At 39.1% G+C, this 18,954-nt stretch overlaps 1 protein-coding gene across 2 annotated transcripts; it reads left to right on the forward strand.

Moving 5' to 3' along the window:
- BDH2 (3-hydroxybutyrate dehydrogenase 2) lies at positions 1-16,985 on the forward strand. Of its 2 annotated transcripts, XM_007429805.3 has the most exons (10): positions 1-75; positions 1,923-2,048; positions 3,942-4,020; positions 6,029-6,125; positions 7,165-7,273; positions 7,890-7,950; positions 8,326-8,439; positions 8,680-8,738; positions 10,109-10,201; positions 16,777-16,984. In XM_007429805.3, exons 2-10 carry the CDS (start codon positions 1,977-1,979, stop codon positions 16,828-16,830), a joined length of 738 nt encoding a protein of 245 aa, XP_007429867.1. In that variant the 5' UTR covers positions 1-75; positions 1,923-1,976; the 3' UTR covers positions 16,831-16,984. The 2 variants fall into 2 exon arrangements, with proteins under 2 accessions (XP_007429867.1, XP_087989143.1); XM_088133017.1 differs by lacking the exons at positions 3,942-4,020; positions 6,029-6,125 and adding an exon at positions 2,417-2,496 and having other exon boundaries at positions 16,777-16,985.
- Positions 16,986-18,954: the final 1,969 nt, after the last annotated feature.

The following is an 18,954-nucleotide window of genomic DNA, read 5'->3' on the forward strand; positions in this document are numbered from 1 at the left end:
CTTCACTACAAATCCCACCATGCTTCAGAAACAGGAACCCGCCCCCTGGGCAAAAGTCCTGGCTGGATCCCTGTGGTGAGTTTCTACTTTTTGTTCATGTTGATTTTTAGTGCTACGAAGCTCTATGAGAAGCAAGTGGGAGTTTTTTTGTACCTCCTGGGAGCAGTTTGAATGAATTGCATTAGGTTTTGCCGTGCAAGATATTGGAAGCCAAAGCAAACAGCTGCACCCAAGCTTCATTATGTCTATGTTACAAGTTTTCTCCAAACAGCTGATGGAAACCTACCTCTTGTTTCCAGCCTTGTGAGAAAGATCCCAAAAGATTAAGTTTCCATAATGGATTGTGTCATGTCATCAAAGACTACTGGATATTTAAGTCCTTCTGTGCTCTTTTAAAAGGGCAAGCAATGCAAGCAGTTTATAGCTGTGTTTGCTCAACACGTTGCCCCACTGTTAACGAAATCATGGTCTGTTTGACCCAATTTGCTATGTTTGCTTGATATGCTGAATCATAAGCTAACCACAGAGGCTGGCTCGTCAGAATTAGCATGAAACTTTAGTATTATACAAGTTCAACTTGATTTAGCCTGGTGCCACCAGATGTGTTGGACTTCAGTTCCTATAATGGTCATGCTTGTTAAGGATTTATGGGGGTTGAAGTCTGGAGGACACCAGATTGGAAAATATTGTTTCTGGAAATATTGCCATATTAGTTTGTATTTCTCCTGGGACATGTGCACTCAGCATTTGAGAGAGTTAATATTTTTTATTTTATAAGCATTGATTCATTAAAGTCCTTAAATGTCTTTAATTACTAGTATTGTGATGCCAGGCAGTATTCACAAAAATAGCCAACTTCCTTCATCTCAAGCAAAATCAATATTGGGAGAGGAATGATTTTTATGAAGTAAAGGCAAGGCAGATGTCCCAGCCCTTCCTTCTCCAGGATAGGAAATGGTTTTGTTTTTTTTAAAACCAGAGGCAGAATTTAAGAGAAGTAGACATTTCTTCCTTATGGAAAATTATTTCATTATCAGTTTCTCTTGTAGTGCCTCATTCTTTGAACTAATCCTCATCCTTCCTTCTCAGCTGGAGAGATACCACTCCTTTGACTGTTTGTTTAAGAACTGCTACAAATATTTGAGAAATTGCTTTCAGTTAGGAAGACAAACCTACCTTAATGCTGCAGGTCACAATTATGTATACAATATATTTTGCTTCTTAGGGCACCACCAATAGAAACATTTTTACTTCTTTTTGTTCCCTTTTCAAGGTCTCAAGTCAGCCAAGTACAACTCTTGATTTAGAGCAATGTTTCTCAAAGTTGGCAACTTTAAGATGTGTGGTCTTCAACTCCCAGAATTCCCCAGTCAGCATGATTTAGAGCAGTGTTGTCCAAACTTGGCCACTTTAAGATGAATGGACTTCAACTCTCAGAATTCCCCACCCAGCATGGCTGGCTGGGGAATTCTGGGAGTTGAAGTCCACTCATCTTAAAATGGCCAAGTTTGGACAACACTGATTTAGAGGAAGGATTTGTTAGAGATCCCCCATTAAACTTCCTTGTCAAATTCAAAAACTCTTGATAACTCCTCACTCAGTGAGCATAAAAGGGCTTCTTACTGTAACTACAAATTAAAGAGTGGGCTGATAGGCTTCATGTATGAAAAAGAGTAGTTTATGCAATGAAATAATTAAATAACCCATTCTCCAACTCATAACATTCAAATAATGTGCAGATAAATGAAGATCTGGATAATTAATGAAGAAGCAGCCTTGTCAAATTATTCCTCTAATGAATGTGTTCTGTAAATTAAGTTCTAAAATCTAAACTTTATAAACATGAGAAGTACAAAAGAAGCATAGAGATCTCTTGGGTTACTTTATAAATGGCAATATAACTAACATATGCTGTCTTGCAGCTGTAATCAACACCAATCCATAAGGCCCTGCAACTGATTGGAACTGCCTCTAAAATGGGGCGGCTTGACGGGAAGGTAATACTACTTTCTGCTGCAGCTCAAGGAATTGGCCAAGCTGTGGCTAAAGTAAGTGCAAAATTATTTATTGGGTATCCTTGTGGGGTTGTGCCATTGATTCCATGGTTTCAGGAACAAAAGTACCTTTGCTTTAAGGATGGGAGCCAAAGGCTATGTGCTGGAGGGAGCAGGTGAAAAGAAAAACCTAAAGAGAAAGGATTTAATATCAGAATAATAGCAATGCTGCAGATGCTACATTGCATCCAATGCCAACATTTCATGATCTTGGCAGATCTTGAAACAAGCTGAGCAGGATCAGACCTGGTTAGTACTTGGATGGGAGGCTAGCAGGAAATCCCTGGGTGGTAAGCTAGAATCCAAGTTCAGAAACAAGTCTCAGAAGCAAGCAATGGCAAATCACTTCCATATTGTTGCAGAAGAAAACTGTGCACCTGTCCATATATAGACACCAGAAGCGATCTTCATCTAGAGATGTTACAAATGGTGTAACATATTTGTAAGTTCACTCTCTTTGAAATCAAATGCATCGTGTGTATATTTGGGTTCTTTTATCTAAGAGGTGGATATTTCAAGTGATATTCATTCACAGCTATAAAAAAACAAACTTTAAGGGGCAGCTTTAGAGTACATAGAATCATACAAGATAAAAGTCAGTCCTAATTTTAAAAATAGGGCAATTTATACATGGGAAAATATTATGATCTTGGTTTGTTCCATTTATACATATTCCATTTCCCTCTCTAGGAAGAGACTTGCATGAATTTTTAAAGTAAATAGTATGATGTAAGGAATAATATTGAAGATATAATTATATTTAGCTAGGATTTGCAGTAAAAATTGCGAGCTAGCTAGCCAGCTTCTTCCAGAAAACTCCATTGTATTCCTATTCCCATAACATTTTTTTTTTCATTCCTCCACTAGATTTGTAGTGATGGTTAGGGATTAGAAGGAGGAGTTTTAAGACTATTTTTTTCTTATACTTTTTTCTATTTTTGCAAACCTTCAGGATTCTCCAATTTATTTATTCAATTTGTACGGTTGCCCATGTCAGCAAGTAATTCTGGGTGGCAAACAATCTTAAAATAAAATTAAAAACCATTCCTATCATAAACACAAAAAATTAAACACACAGCAGCCAAGGAAGATGTCACAATAGACCATTGTTAGCACAACCAGGAGATGGGATCCTCTACACGCTTGCGGCCTTGGGCCCGGGCTCATACAAAGATGTTAATACTTCCCACTTTGGGGGCTAAATATCACTATCCCATCACAGCTCACACTGATTTTATTATATCATGTAATTTTTTTTTCAGCCAATTTATTTTTTTGGTTCGTCTTCTGAATATGAAAGTTAACGTGCAGTAAGTCTTTTCATTTCATGTGGAAATTCACACATTTTCTCAAGCAGATTGTTAGTTCACGGGAGGGCTTGCAGAAAATGTTATGGTTCTGTCCTGGAACACAGATCACTTTTTTAGCAGTTTCAGAACTTTTCACTGACTGTAGAGATGCTGTGGTATTTAGGAACCTGTATCAGAAATAGCAGTTTCAGAGTTGCCAGAACATCACTGGAAGAATTCAGTACCTAACCAATTTTGTAGGCATAATTCTCTATCTTATTGCTGTGTTGTTGGTACTATTGTGTTATTGTTACTACTGTACTGTTGTTGCTTGTAAGCCACTCTTCCACTGGAGCCCAGAGCAATGCACAGAATAGCATGATAATAAATAACAATTTAAAATAAACATAACTGCTATTAAAACACAAAACAATTTATGTGGTGCTTTTAGCTGTACAGCTATAAAATTGTTTATCAAAATAAATACATACACATACAACAACAAAGAATAATTAGCCAATTCTCGGCACATGGGGTAGGAAACCGCATGATCCACTGTGCTGAGGTATATTGACTCTGGAAATGTTTGCTTTTAAAGGCTTTTGCAAAAGAAGGAGCTCAAGTTATTGCTACAGATATCAATGAGGCCAAACTTCGAGAACTGGAAAGCTACCCAGGTATTCCTTGAATTACTTGGAACCAGAGCTTCACAAAATGCATTATGTGATCCCTCATACTTGTGGGGGTCCCATCTCCAGTCCACCGCCCACAGAAGGCAAGCAGAGAGCTACTGTTACATCCTGTTGTCCCTATTGTTTATCTGTAGAAAGGACTAGTTGCCCTTTATCATACTGTATATCAGGTTCTCTCCTCTGGGTGAAGATTCAGCAAGGCAGTGAGCAGAGAAAGCAAGGGGCTGCATGGCCTTCTCACTTGCTGTCTCCTCTCTCTAATACCTCAGTGAGGTTGTGGCCCAGAAGGCCTAGGTGGAAGGCAGCTGTGCAAATAAGAACCTCTGGTAGCTTCTGCTCATAGACCTCCCTTCTATCTTGAGAGGACAAATGAGCAAATCATAAAGCATCTATCAAAGGTTGTGAGCCTGTTCTGCCTTCTCAGCCTGGGCACCTTCCAGACGTGGGGACTTGAATTCTCAGTAGTGGTTATGCTGACTGGGAACTCTGGGAGTTGAAGCCCAAACATCTGGATAGTGCCCAGATTGGAAAAGGCTGTCATAAATGAACTCTCCCAAAGTCTTAGGTCACAGCAATTGCCAGGTGTCATTTTGGGGGGATTGTGGGGCCAAGTTCAGGTTACCTCCATTCCATTAGATCATTTCGATTTAAGTTTCTAATCTTGTGCTCATTTGGGAGTGCTGCCAAGTCTTGTTTTCAGCTATATAGGTGTCAGCTCTATCTGTATCTTGACTCTTTCTTCATTTACCTCTGATGTCTCCAGAAATTCCATCCCTTTCCTAGAGCCTCAAACAAATTCCAAAATAGTTAACCTGAATGCATTCAGAGCAGACTTCAGTTTTTAGCTGAATTTAAGATTTAATATCCCATTCTCTCATCAATGTTATTCCACACAAAAAGGCTTTTATTCAGGCAGCTGGGTGTGGTCCAGTTATTTCTGTCTTTGATCTCCAGTTGTACATTTTTCAAGTAAATCAGAACATTATTCACAGTGATTCAATAGAAGATGCAAATGTGTCTGTGACTCTGTGTCATAACTACTAGAATATAAAATGTTTATACCACTGCAGTGTTATTCAGCAAACAGAAATAATCTGTAACTCAAACATTTATAATGTAAACTTGTTACTGTGAACAGAGCACCCTTAATTTTTATGATGCTTTGTGTACACTTTCAAAGGAGCTAATATTGCATGTAGACAATCCCATAAAGAAATAGACCAGTACAACAGAAATCCCTCCATGGGTAAGCCTACAGGTTGTCATTTCTTCACAATGCCAAGAAGGAGAACCAGCATCAGTAGTATCTGCATTCTCTATATAAAGCTACTCCATGCCATTAGGAAGTACTGTACGCACAGTTCTGTTCTACACTCCTTTCATTCTGACATCATGCAGTGTGCTGATGTCAAGAGACATCTTTTTTTTCTTCTTCTCTCTTGCTTGCTTCAGGAGTTTGCCTGAATGTGTGACTGCCAAGTGGGGATAGTTCTTATGTCTCCAGAACTTACCTGCCCCCAAGAATTTCTCTTTCATTATACAAAGCAAACACCTTGGTTGCTAGATGGTAGAGGGCAGAAGTGACATCCCTCGGCTATTCCCCTCTTTTTTGGGAGAGAAAGAGAAATAGGTTACTTTCATGTTCTGCATTTCTGAACCATCCTTAGGAATCTTGCTAGTTCTACCAGAGGAAAATCGAGAGGGTACCAAATTGTTCTTTTTCTCTTAGGCAGCAGGATATTTTGAATTGGTTCTGCCTGTCCCCTTCTTCTCTGACCTTGCCTTGCTAAGATGGCATGAGCCAAAAAGAAGTTTTTATTCTTATTTGAATGCAAGTTGAACTTGTAAGAAGGATTTTGTTTTTGAAAGTATTGTATGGTGCCTTTATTTGTTTGGCTGCCCATTTTCACCCTTTGTAATATGGATGCTTTTTTAATTGTGGAAACATAACACACACTCATCACAGCATAGATTATCTTAATCTCCATAACAGGCATTCGGATTCAGGTGCTAGATGTCACCAACAAAGGGCAAATTGAAAAGCTGGCCAAGGAAATGAAGAGAATCGACGTTTTGTGCAATATTGCGGGGTAAAACATTGGCAGGTTTTTAGCTGTTTTTTCTAATCTTTCTGCTTTCTGAAATCAGGCTTTTGTTTCAGCTTAAGTTATTAATAATCTAAATCAAAGATGAGTGGGCAATGCAGGGTAAATGACCAACAGCAAATTGGTTCCATCTACTGCAATCTTCTTGACTTTGCCTATCATGACGTTCTTCCACCTCACCAGCCAGATGGGCACCAACCCCTGTTAATATTAATCCTTGCTTCTGCCAGTGTGGAAGCATTGGGTGTATCCAGACCATCTACTATGAGTCATTTCCATATTTACTTGACCATTCTGAGAGTCACATGTAGAGGTGACTAGCCTTTCATATTGTAGCGTTGAACACATTGTGCTGACTGTCTGCAATCGCACTCAAACTGTTCCTTCAGTTTGGGTTGTTAAATTCATCTGATTTGAAGCAGCACTTTGATTTGGAAAAGTTGCTCTGCTTTGAACTGCCACATTGAAATACATCAGTTTGCTTCGTGGGTCCTTTGCACATGTGTATATGTTAGACTGTTTGATCAAGATGGCATGGAAATCTAATGAAACATTTCATTCCTGGATATTGATTCACTTTTGAGGGGTGCTTCATTCAAAACCCTGTTGAATTGAAGTATCATTCCAACACTCTGGACAGCATGCATAAAAAGAAGAAGTGGCAGTTTGACTAATAACACAGGAAGAGAGATTCTTAAACCCTTCCTTAATACTTCTGTGAGCAAACCTGTCTTCCCATAATTAAGTGAACCTTTATTAGACACCTCTGCGGTTCCAAATCTGTGCCAGTGTGTTTGCCAATCTTTCATTTCTCAAAAGATTAAAACGTGGTTGCCTACTTTGTGGATCATGTGGGTTGTCCAAACTCAGCCATCATCTTTGAAATTCTGAAACAACAGTCATGATTTTAGCATACTACAACTTGGCCCTGACCCTCTAATTTATGGTTTTGTCCTGTCCCCTTGACAATCTCAGTTTAAATGTTCCAGAGAGTAAGCATTTTTTGTTGTGTCTTCTGCTATAGTTTTGTTCATCATGGCACTATTTTGGACTGTGAGGAAGAAGACTGGGCCTACACAATGGAGGTCAATGTTCGTAGCATGTATCTCATGATCAAAACATTCCTGCCTAGGGTAAGATTGAGTTTCCTTCTCAGGTCTGTAGTGGAACTGAGCAAGATAAGAAGAAATAATGTTTAATATTTGGAAGCTGAAAAAAGTTCTCAAACCATTTCATATGCATTATCTTTTACAGAGGTAGGCAACCTTGGTAGATTGGAGGCACATCTGGAATCCTTACAATAATCCTGTAAGGAAGAAGCAGCTGTTACCTTTCATATTTTTGGTCTGCAGATCTTATCTGTTGCAATTAGCCATGGTGGCTGGAGCTAATAGAAGCTGAGATCAAAAACTTTTGTGACTGTTGGCACAGAAGTTTATGGGATTAGACCAAAAACATATAGGTTAGTCATTCTGAACCTGGAATCTCATGTTTTCAGCTACAGGCCTCATAATTCTCAACCAAAATGCTGGTTGAGAATTATATAATTTGTAGTTGGACATTTCAGGTTATACCAAACTGGGATAAGTTTGCCTTTGTATCAAACATTTGTGGTGCCTTCTGTGATCCTTGTATGTGGAGAATTAAAAACAACTCATTTACTAGTACTTTAAAATCTCTACCTGTAAATCATTTTTTTAAATAAGACACTCATGACATCACACTATTTAACATTTCAATTTTGAACAGATGCTTGAGCAGAAATCTGGTAACATTATCAACATGTCTTCTGTGGCATCCAGTATCAAAGGTTAGTAGCTGATAACAACTGGTTCTAGCTAGCATGAAGGTTGGAGCAGAGCATATCTGCCCAAAAAAATGGACAACAAAGTGTGTAGTTAACATTTGTATGCATACAGAATGCTTCCCCCCAAAAAACAGGAGGAAAAAAGAGAAAACAAATAGAGAGGAACGTGTCCATATAATCAAAACTCAGAAATATGTATAAAGCAGAGAATTGGTCCATGTACAACATATTCCTTATTAAAAGATAACCAAAGAGAAGTCTGGAGCAGCTCAAGACAATACAAAAGAGCCACTACAGGGCAATACTGAAGTGGAACATGATCCCTTTTCATTATTTAGTATGATTTAGTTACCTGATTGCTAATCCTATCTCCCTCAGGGGTTCCCAATAGATGTGTCTACAGTACTTCAAAAGCAGCAGTTATTGGTCTCACCAAGTCTGTAGCTGCTGACTTCATTGAAAAAGGAATCCGATGCAACTGTGTTTGTCCTGGTATGTAATATTCTACAATCTCTGTTTTGCTTTTTTGCCCTTCAGAGTTGTACAAAAGAAATCAAACCATAGTTCAAAGGTGAAGATCTTTACTATCTAAGGGATTATGTGCTTGGAATGTACCAGCCACATTTACTTTCCAGTACTAAATATTTTCCAGTCAAGAAATCAGAAAAAGACCCATCTCTCTTCATGATCAGCATGGTGACATATTTAATTAAATATTGGATATGTTTACAGGCACTGTTGATACTCCTTCTCTGAGGGAAAGAATCCAAGCAAGACCTGATCCAGAACAGGTATATAACCCATTTTGCTATAATACACAAGTACACAATGGGGGAACATATCCATAGCAGCTAGTTCTATAAGACTTGTTTCCCAAATATTTGGGGGGGGGGGAGATTTTGCTGGAAAAGTTCCTATACAGAGACACCATGTTACCGTCCAGTGGGACATTTGAGAAGGCAAGCAAAGTGCAATTAGAAAGATAAATAGGACAATTCAAAATTATAAACCTGATTGTAAGTTGCCATGAGCCCACATGTATTTGGTATCATATAAATGCAGTAAAGAAATAAACTTCACCCAGAAATCTAGTTTACAGTATTTTCACAGTATTTTTTTTTCTAGATTTGTCTAGTAAGCCAAATAAATAGGTTGTTGCTGATGACGAGTTGACAATCAGCCTTTCAGTGGCCAAAGAGGAAAAACTCAAAAGGACCACAGCAAAGCCTCAGGGGAATGTGTGTGCTACCTTTCCTGGTATAAAGAAAAAAATAATTTATTTGCTTGAGCTTCCATTACATAGCCTTACAAGAATTACAGTACATTTCTTCTGTCTTCATCTGAGATCAGATTTCCATATTGTGATGGCAGTAGAGATGTCTTCTGTTGTAGGACCTCATGGAGTCCTACTAGGCTAACTGAAGCTAGCTGAGGTATCATGAAAAGCTCAGCAAATTATTACTACAATTTTATTCTCAAGGGACTGTGCTAATGGCACTACTTCCCTAAAGGTCAAAATAAGCTGGATAACTTTTGAAAGTGCCTTTCTCAGTGGAATTTCCTCCCAAAGGATGAATGATTGTCCTTTTTAGTCTTTTTGGGTATACAAAACAGGCACTAGAGACCTGTTCCATTTCAATTAGTTTTTAATTTATGTGAGTTTTATTGGTTATGCTAATTATTTGCTGCTGTGGTTGGTGATAACATTATTGTATACTGGCTCTTTTTAGATCTTACAGTACTTATCTGTGCCGTACTGATGACATGCTTGAGAAGATTGTTCAGAAAAGCAGCTGGAAAATCTTTAAAATAAATATGTCTTGAATTTTGGGGGATGCAACTGTTATTTTGTGTGCTATTTTAATTAGCAAATTATCTCAGACTGGAACTTGATAATGTTTATTCTTTGAACCAAAGAACAAACATGCCAAATGTCCATACAATATTTTACAATAATTAAACTGTGTTAATTTGTCTTCTAGGTTTTGTAGGTATCCTACTTTTTTGAGAAATATCTTGGAAAGAGCATAAGCTTTTAATACACATCAAAACATTTGAAGGGGGTGTTGGAATTCTGGTTTGTGGCCTCTGATGATGAAAAATCAGAAGGAACCTAACTCTGGGCCTGAATATTTACTGCCAATGGCATTTTTTCCCCCAGGCACTAAAAGATTTTCTCGCCAGGCAGAAGATGGGCAGATTGGCTACCGCTGAGGAAATTGCCCACCTCTTTGTATATCTGGCTTCTGATGAAGTAAGTTACTTGGATCAGCCACATGTTGTTTGAAATAGGACCTTCCTGCTGTTTTAAGAAATTGCTGCTAAAATGGGAATGTTGAAAGAACAATACTATCCTGAGATATAAAATCTATAAATCATACTGTTATAGATAACTGCAAATATGTGCAGTGGAATCTGAATCCCAAATTATAATTGCACCACCATTTGTTAAGACCCAATTTATATTCAAGTTTTTTTCTTAAATATTTACTCTCGTTGTCCTGCTTTTAGTAGGTCAAGGATAGGGAACCAAGAATAGGGAATCCAAAGCCATCTACTTCCAGACATTGGTTAGCTATAGCTTCTAAGTTGAAAGTTTGATAGCTTGAAAGTTTATTAAAAACTTTAATAGTAGGCACAAAGTCACCAAGTTAGATTAAGGTGCCACAGCAATCTTGGTCCCCACTGATGTCCTTCTGTGTTGTATTAGAACAGTGTTGTCCAAACTTGGCCACTTTAAGATGAGTGGACTTCAACTCCCAGATGATATGGCCAATTGTAAGGGGTGTTGGAGAACAGGCATATCTGCAGAATGTGGTCAAAAAGTCAAGATGGCAGCCATGATAGAGTAAAGCCCTGCCTGGTTTCTATGTTGACTTTTTTGACCACGCCCTGCAGAGACCCCTTCTGGGAATTGTACTTAGAATCATCAAGAGTTACAAGTTTCCCACTCCTAACTTACTGCCAAGTTTAAAATTTAGAAGTTTATGCAATTAGCAGTTGTGTGAATGTTTATTAAAAACTTTAATAGTAGGCACAAAGTCACCAAGTTAGATTAAGGTGCCACAGCAATCTTGGTCCCCACTGATGTCCTTCTGTGTTGTATTAGAACAGTGTTGTCGAAACTTGGCCACTTTAAGATGAGTGGACTTCAACTCCCAGAATTCCCCAGCCAGCCATTTCGACAACACTGTATTAGAAGAACAGTCCCATTTAAAAAATGCACATGATTGCATGCCTAGTAATCCCCCCAAAATCTGAAAATACTTCTGTATTACTTTTAGAAGATTAAGCAAGTGTGATATGCACAAGGATGAATCCTGGCATTATATTAATTTTAAAAATCATGTGCCGTAAGGTATTACGGTCATAGTGAACTTCAGCCCTTATTTCCCTGAAGCATAAATCAAGCTCTGTGTGGTAAATGCACCATTGGAAACATGTCACGCACATATTTATTGCCACAATGAATACTGTGCAAAATGGTTTATTAAAGAAAGGATATGTGTTTTTCATTCATATAGTAGTTTTAACTCTGGCAGCAACTGCACTGTGTGTTTCAACTGGGGAAAAGTATTTTAACAACTATTTGACAAATCTAAATCTATCTGAAATGCAAAATGGTTCATCTGTAAAACTCTACATTATATGGCTATGTCCCATAACCAACCAAGGTGGCATTGTTTGGGGACTTATGTACTGTATAGCATTTCAGCACCATTAAAAATAACTTTATAACAAAAATTAGTTGGTGTTTAGTTATATAAAGGGATGAAATGGATTCAACTGGAAAATGGATTTGCTGAAACATGTAACTATTTTCCCAGTTAACGAAGTAGTGTTTTCCTTCAAACCTTTTTTTTTTTTAATGTTTTCTTAGCCAGTCCCTCAGAACGAAAGAAAGGCGTTTTCTCCTCTGTTCCTAATTCTTCCTGCTGCTGTTGGCTGCTAGAATGAATGAGTTATTTCATGACAACTAGCTGATGTTCTGTAGGTCAGGTCTCTGCTTGAAGCTTTGTAATACTCCTCTGTGCGCTTGAAGTTTCAATGCACATTCACAGCACAGCTTCTTACTCTCCTCAGCCAACGGCTGCAATCTTCCTGCAGATGGGTCTTTTCAGATGGTTGTTTGTAGCTCTGCCCGTCTACCAACAACTCTGGCCTATTTGCAGAGAACCATCAGCCAGTCAGGGCTTGCCCTTTGTGGCCAATAGCTTGCTGCTCATTTCAAAATCTGGTTGGCATTTCCTTTATCATACACTCTACATTCTAAAGAGTTTGTGGCCCTGAGTGCTCCAAAGCCCTTTTGTGCCTTTGAATCCAATTTGCTACACAGCCTTAAATATGAGGCATTGATCAAGTCTAAAACCAGCTTGTTCCTCTGCCATGATGCGTTTTGAGTCTAACCAGTCTAACAGCTCTGCGTGCAGATGTTTGCCAGAGATTTTACTGCTTGGGTGGTCTCTGTTAATGTTCATAAAAATAGGAATACATATTGCTGGTCCCACTCATTTGGAATTCTAGTTGAGTTATCAGTAGACATCAAGATTGGGCCCACCACTCAGGAATTTTTTAGCCCACCCAGGAGGGATGGAGTCTGCTCTAGGTATCTTACCCGTTTTCAGCTGGTTGATCAGTTTACATATCTTGAGACCATGACCAGCAGCCATAGTGATAATGACTCAGTGCTGGGGGTCCCTCTGTTGCCTCTTGAAGTGTACCTCCCATATTGCTCCTGGGATATGACACTCTGCCAGTGATGCTTCATTGTTCAGACAAGCCAAAACCAACCTCCATAAGAAGGTGGAATCAGCAAATTAATTGCTGCCATGAATCCTTTGATGCTCTCTTTTGTGTTGCCAACAGTCTTTTATATTGTCTTTTATACTGGATGATCCCCTGATTGGGAGTGTGTATGGAGTTTGCCATATAGGCATAAACTCAATTTCTGTACATTTATTTGTGAACATTTGTCCAGTTTGACAAAAAATGCCAGAAGCAATTTAAGAGCAAAGAGGTTGATTGCCATAATTATATAAACAAATGCAGTAAAAACCCTCAGTGGTCCTCAGGGTTGTCATGCATTTGGGGGAGGTTTCCAAACTCTTATTATTCTTAGTGTTCTGCATGAGGACTAGTGTAATACACTTGGATACATCTATTTTCTATGTTGTAATTGTGGCTAGTTTTTGGAATTAGTAGCCTAACAGTTTTTATCACCATCTTGGTAAATTGTGCCAATGCTTCTTATATCTTATATATATAGAGAGAGCCAGTTTGATGTGGTGGATGAGGCATCAGACTGGAAACTGAGAGACCGTGAGTTCTAGCCTTAGGCATAAAGCCAGTGGGTGACCTTGGGCCAGTCACTCTCTCTCTCCCAGCCCGAGGAAGCAGGCAATGGCGAACCATTTCAAAAAACCTTTGCCAAGAAAACCTCAGGGACTAGTCCAAGCAGTCGCCAGGAGTCAACACTGACTTGAAGGCACACACACACAAACAATTTCTTATATCAGACACTGAATCAAGCCTCAGTTTATTTCCCAAACCAATATGGTTTTGAAAGAAAGAAGTATATGAATAGGGAAAGAGAGCTAGAAGAAAATGTTATCAGCTGTCAACACAATTTATTTCACTTCCTTTTACATTTCTAAATAAATCCCTAGGAGCGTTTTCCCACAGATGACTTTGTGACAAAGTACAGAATACTGAGAGTCAATGAAATTTAACTTCCTCTTTTACCTAATATAAGCAAGCATTTATAGAAACAAGGTGAAAAGCATTTCGTAATTACAGTACAAGATGGTCAAAGCTTATCTTAATTTCTTTAGAAGATTTCAACCTCCAGTTGTAGATCTTAGCTGAATGCCCAGTTCAATTAAAGATCCAGACAAACATGAAGAGAAACAAGCACAGGGAAGTTTGAGAAGGTTGGACTCAAGTCATAGCAACAGGAGTGATGGTTAAGACCCTTGAAACTCAAAAGCAACTCCCCTGCCTTTTTATACCCTCAGGATCCATTGGTGGTGATGTCATTTTCTTCTTCTGATTGGTCATTTCCCTTAGCTTTGATTGGACCTTTTCAAGCCACCTGGAATGTCCTGGAACATGCTAGAACATGCCATCATCTCCAACATGTTTTCAATACATGACCATCAGTGGTTATTATCGTCAGCTTGACACAAATTCAACATTTGATGTCAGGCCCAGCCGAAGAACAACGGTGAAACAATCAAGTCGAGTACAGTGCCTTTATTTGCTTACTCCTTATAGACAGAATCTTGCCAAACTAAATCTATACTACAGCAACTAGTGGATATACTCCGGGGAGTGGCTACTCTGAATCTCTTACTCTTCCCATGCTTAAAGACTGTGCTGACCAGTTGGCTGGGGTTTTCACCAAGATCTTTAATCGGTCTTTATCCCAGTCCACTATTCCATCCTGTCTGAAGGCTTCCATCATTGTTCCGCTGGCAAAGAAGTTCCCTATTAACAACCTCAGCAACTACAGACCAGTGGCACTCACGCCTATCATCATGAAGTGCTTTGAAAAATTGGTCTGTAGGCACATCATTTCCTGCCTTCCACATACATTTGATAAACATCAGTTTGCATATAGAACTAATAGATCCACAGAGGACGCTATAGCCATCACTCTCCATACTGCTCTGACTCATCTGGAACAGCGGGGGACCTATGTGAGGATGCTTTTTGTAGACTTTAGCTCTGCATTCAATACAATCCTTCCACATAGACTGGTGCCTAAACTTATGGATCTTGAGCTTCCATATTCAATCTGTTCTTGGATTTTGGACTTCCTGTCTGGCTGCTCCCAGAGAGTTAGATTAGGCAATTATATCTCCTCAGCTCTTACTCTCAACACTGGTTCACCACAGGGCTGCGTGTTGAGTCCCTTACTTTACACTCTTTATACATATGACTGTACCCCCACTCACTTCAGCAATATTATCATTAAATTCGCACATGATACAACAGTGGTGGGGCTTATCTCCAAAGGAGATGAGTCTGCCTACCAGGATGAGGTGGACCGGTTGCTTTCGTGGTGCGGAGACAATAATTTGGCTCTTAATATCAGTAAGACCAAGGAGCTTATAGTGGACTATAGGAGGAATAGATTAGATGTCCAGCCCCTGGTTATCAATGGAGACTGAGTGGAGCGGGTGGCCAGTTTTAAGTTTCTGGGTGTTACTATAAAGGAGGACTTGACCTGGGGCGCTCATATTGCAGCCTTGGTTAAGAGGGCCCAGCAGAGATTATACTACCTGAGACTTCTCAGGAAACATGAAATGAATGAAAAACTGCTGGTGACCTTCTACCGGTGTACCATTGAGAGCATTTTGACCTACTGCACCTGTGTATGGTTTGCTAACTGCACAGTGGCAGATAGGAAAGCGCTGCAAAGGGTTACCACCACTGCCCAGAGGATCATTGGTTGCCCTCTCCCCTCTTTGGAAGAACTTTATAGTTCCTGCTGCCTTAAGAAAGCTCAAAACGTTCTTAAGGACCCATCCCACCTGGGACATTCTTTTTTTGAACTATTACCATCTGGCAGACGGTACAGGATAATGAAAACAAGGACAAATAGGCTGAAGAATAGCTTCTATCTTAGAGCTGTAACTATACTGAATTCTATCGTACAGTGCAGTATTAATGCAGCATCAGGGGTTGTGCAATATGGAATGTGAAGGTTGTGTTTTATGTGTTTTATGTGTGATATGATATGGAGATGAGGAACTAGTAGATTCTTAGCATAGTGAATGGTGGGGAGTGTGGGAACTACAGTTCAGCAACATCTGGAAAGCTGAAGTTGTTTGTTGCAAAAATCACCTAAGAAGATGGAAAATAGTCCTTTAAAATAAAACATAATGTAATCAGAATCTAAGTACTGAACTCTCTTATATTGGAAGAAAAATGGAATAGATTACAGGGTTTTTGCCTAGAAGAATTAGGAACCATGCATCTGGAAATGCTCTTGAAGGGTACCTCATCTGAGGATATCCAGACTCAAGCCAGTTGTGATTACTAGAGTCTTTTAAGATAAGATTGCAGATCCCAATATTGGTTAAAATAACCAGTCCTTCTGAAGCTGGGGTTCACCCATGCTAAGCCATGGTTTGTTTAATCACAACTGACTAAGTTCATACAGCAATAAAATATAGTTCAAAACCACCACTGGTGGAAGTTATGCAACAAATTCAACATTTGTTGCCATGGTTCACACACCCACAGAGATCATTTCTTCATAGAAACCTGTAACATCTTCTAACATTGTGCCAAAGTAAAAGTAATGAGGACAGGCTATACTTTACTCCAATGATGATTTGGTGATGCTACAAAGATGCTATAGTTCATTACTAAGTTCAAAACCAACTAAGCCACATTATCAATGTGTGGCATAAATCTTATTAGTACTGCATTTCCTACTATTGGAGAGCCAGTTTTAGTTGGTTAAGGCTCCAGGCTAGAAGCCAGGAGAATGAGTTCTAGTCCTGCCTTAGGCATGAAAGCCGGTTGGGTGACCTTGTGCCAGTCACTCTCTCTCTCAGCCCATGACATCAGGCCAGTCATTCAATTCCTGTTGCAACCAAAAGGATTAACATTCGGTTGATCCCAAAAAACCAGACCCTGCACCTGCAAGAAAAATGCTAGAAAGAAAGTGTTTCCTACTATTATATGAGAAATCAAATTCATTTCTGAAGCATTTTAATATTTAACATGTATTTATATAATTGCTACTTATCTTTTGAATGCCATGTTTCTTTTTGTTTTCTAACTTTGTTCTTATTTTTTTCCCCCCCTATATTTCAGTCAGCATACATGACTGGCAATGAATGCATCATTGATGGTGGCTGGAGTATGTGACCAACATCTGCAGACATTCTACCTGCAAATTAAAGTGTTCTTGGTATTCCAGAAGATAAAAAGGACAACCTACATGCACATGTAACAATCACATCAAATTAATTTCTATAATAAAAATCTATACGGGTTGTTAAATATTTGATGGGGGTGGATAAAAAAAAATCTATCATTTCCTAAAAGGCTGTTCACACAACAGATTTAGTGCTCATTTGTTATGCACTTGTGTCCAACTTCACTCGAGTCAGTTCTTCTATTGTTGGACTGATATATTTACTACTTCATAAAGAAAATAAGGTAGTTTCCCTCAGTCACACTTGACTTCTGATGACTTGATGGACATGTCCATGATGTTTTCCAGGCAATGATTTGTCACTGTCATCATCTATCTTTTTTTTTTTTCACTTCCAAGTCTAGCCTATTGCCCTAGTATTCCTTAGGTGGTCTCCCATCTAAATATTAACCCAGTCATCCAACTCTTAACCAAGCATGACTGTATTTAGTTTCTGAGATCAGACAAGATCATCCAGATGCTACCAGCCACAAGACTCTTCTCTCAAATGTGAAAAATATTTATCAACCTTTTCTCTTTGCTTGTTTCAAGTCCAAGATTTCTTCAGTTGCAAAAGTTCAGTGCAGGAACAATTGCTTAGAGTTCATTTTTTCTTTTTAAATGGCAAGTGTCCATGATGCCTCTCTCCCTGCTTACAATAGACACAAGTACACTGCCATGTTTTGCAACAAATACAAAAATTAAAGGGGTGAACAATCAGGATATTGGGACACAGCTATTTCCATTTGGGGAAAGACATCATGGTAATATAATTATAGCGTTTAAATATAATCACTTTCCTGGAGTATTCCATAATACATACAAATTGAACTAATACAAGTTCATTCCTTTCAATCTTGGGTATGTGGGATAAAATATGAATGTCTCACTTGACCTTCCCATACCAGCCATCTCTGCCTTCTGCTGGTTGCGCACCGCTCTGGGACACCACTATCTTCTATTAGAAGTAGATAAATTAATTTCATTTTTTTGTTGTTAACACCAATTTTCACAGACAAATGGTTTATTAGTATGCTGCTGTGGACTATTCTAACCATAATCCTGACAGATCAAGAAAAGGAGCCAAGAAATTACCAGGTACTGAATAAGAGCATTTTGGTGGCAAGGGGAATTTCAAGAAGACAACAGGCATCAGGAATTTCAACAGCATCCAATAGGATCAGTGAGGAGAGCAAAATGGATACACTATCTAGCAGAATTAGGAGAAAAGGGAAGAAACAGAGGAAGAGTGAAATGTTTTGTTTTAAAGTGAGGGAAAATGTGAAAGCCTTTCCTTCCTAGCTAGTCAGAGCTCAAGCTATCCCAATCAGCCTTTGAGATAATCAGCTCCTTTCACAGCATGTTCTGGCCTTTTTCAATCTGGCTGTTATAGAGGAAGCTGGGGAAGATATGGCTGGGGTGACATTATTTAGGAAGCTTGGAGCTTTACACAAATGCATAAGGGAGTTCAAACACAGAGTCTGGGACAGAGAAGCTCTCAAACAATATCTTCCTGAAGTCTAGATTGCCCAGAGAAAACTAACAGAGATGGGGAAAGAGAAAGGAAATTAGCTAGCTAAATCTTGGGGATGCCTGTTGCAAGGTTTCATGTAACACAGTAGGCTCAACTCCCAGCTAGACCACAGGAGGAATTGTCTAGGAATTGTAGAGGGAATTGAGTAGCCCACTCCAGAGTCATATTGCCTTGATTCACCCATGTTTCACTCATGTAACCTATAGAAGGTCAGCAGCTTCAGTTTTCTGGCAGAAAGGAGCTCTCTCCTACATACCAGGCTGACAGTTTTGAGGTCACTGTGGAATGAAGCAAGGATGCTGAAATGGAAGTGAACCAAAAGCAGCAATGGCCAAGGCAAAGAAGTACAGGCCTAAGAGAAAGTCTGCAGTCCTTGAAAGATGGATTTGGCATTGGCAGATACCAGGAATGGATCACAAGAAAACCTCCGAAAAACACCTGCTGAGTGGCTGAACTGAAGGACAGTTACAGGCTTTATATTAGGGACACAAAGGACAGACTTTAGGAAAGCTTGAACAAAGGGTGAATAGACCTAAGTGTA

Source organism: Python bivittatus, unplaced genomic scaffold (assembly GCF_059951505.1).
Source record: "Python bivittatus isolate LINGU-HERP-01145 unplaced genomic scaffold, Pbiv_v1 ctg000070_np1212, whole genome shotgun sequence".
Lineage (NCBI taxonomy): Eukaryota > Metazoa > Chordata > Lepidosauria > Squamata > Pythonidae > Python > Python bivittatus.

Bases quoted from the DNA above. Each gene is read 5' to 3' on its own strand.
- BDH2 (XM_007429805.3), top strand. From the start codon at position 1,977: ATGGGGCGGCTTGACGGGAAGGTAATACTACTTTCTGCTGCAGCTCAA. The intron at 6,126-7,164 runs GTAAAACATTGG...CTTCTGCTATAG, and splicing joins GTTTTGTGCAATATTGCGGG to TTTTGTTCATCATGGCACTA. The intron at 7,274-7,889 runs GTAAGATTGAGT...AATTTTGAACAG, and splicing joins TCAAAACATTCCTGCCTAGG to ATGCTTGAGCAGAAATCTGG.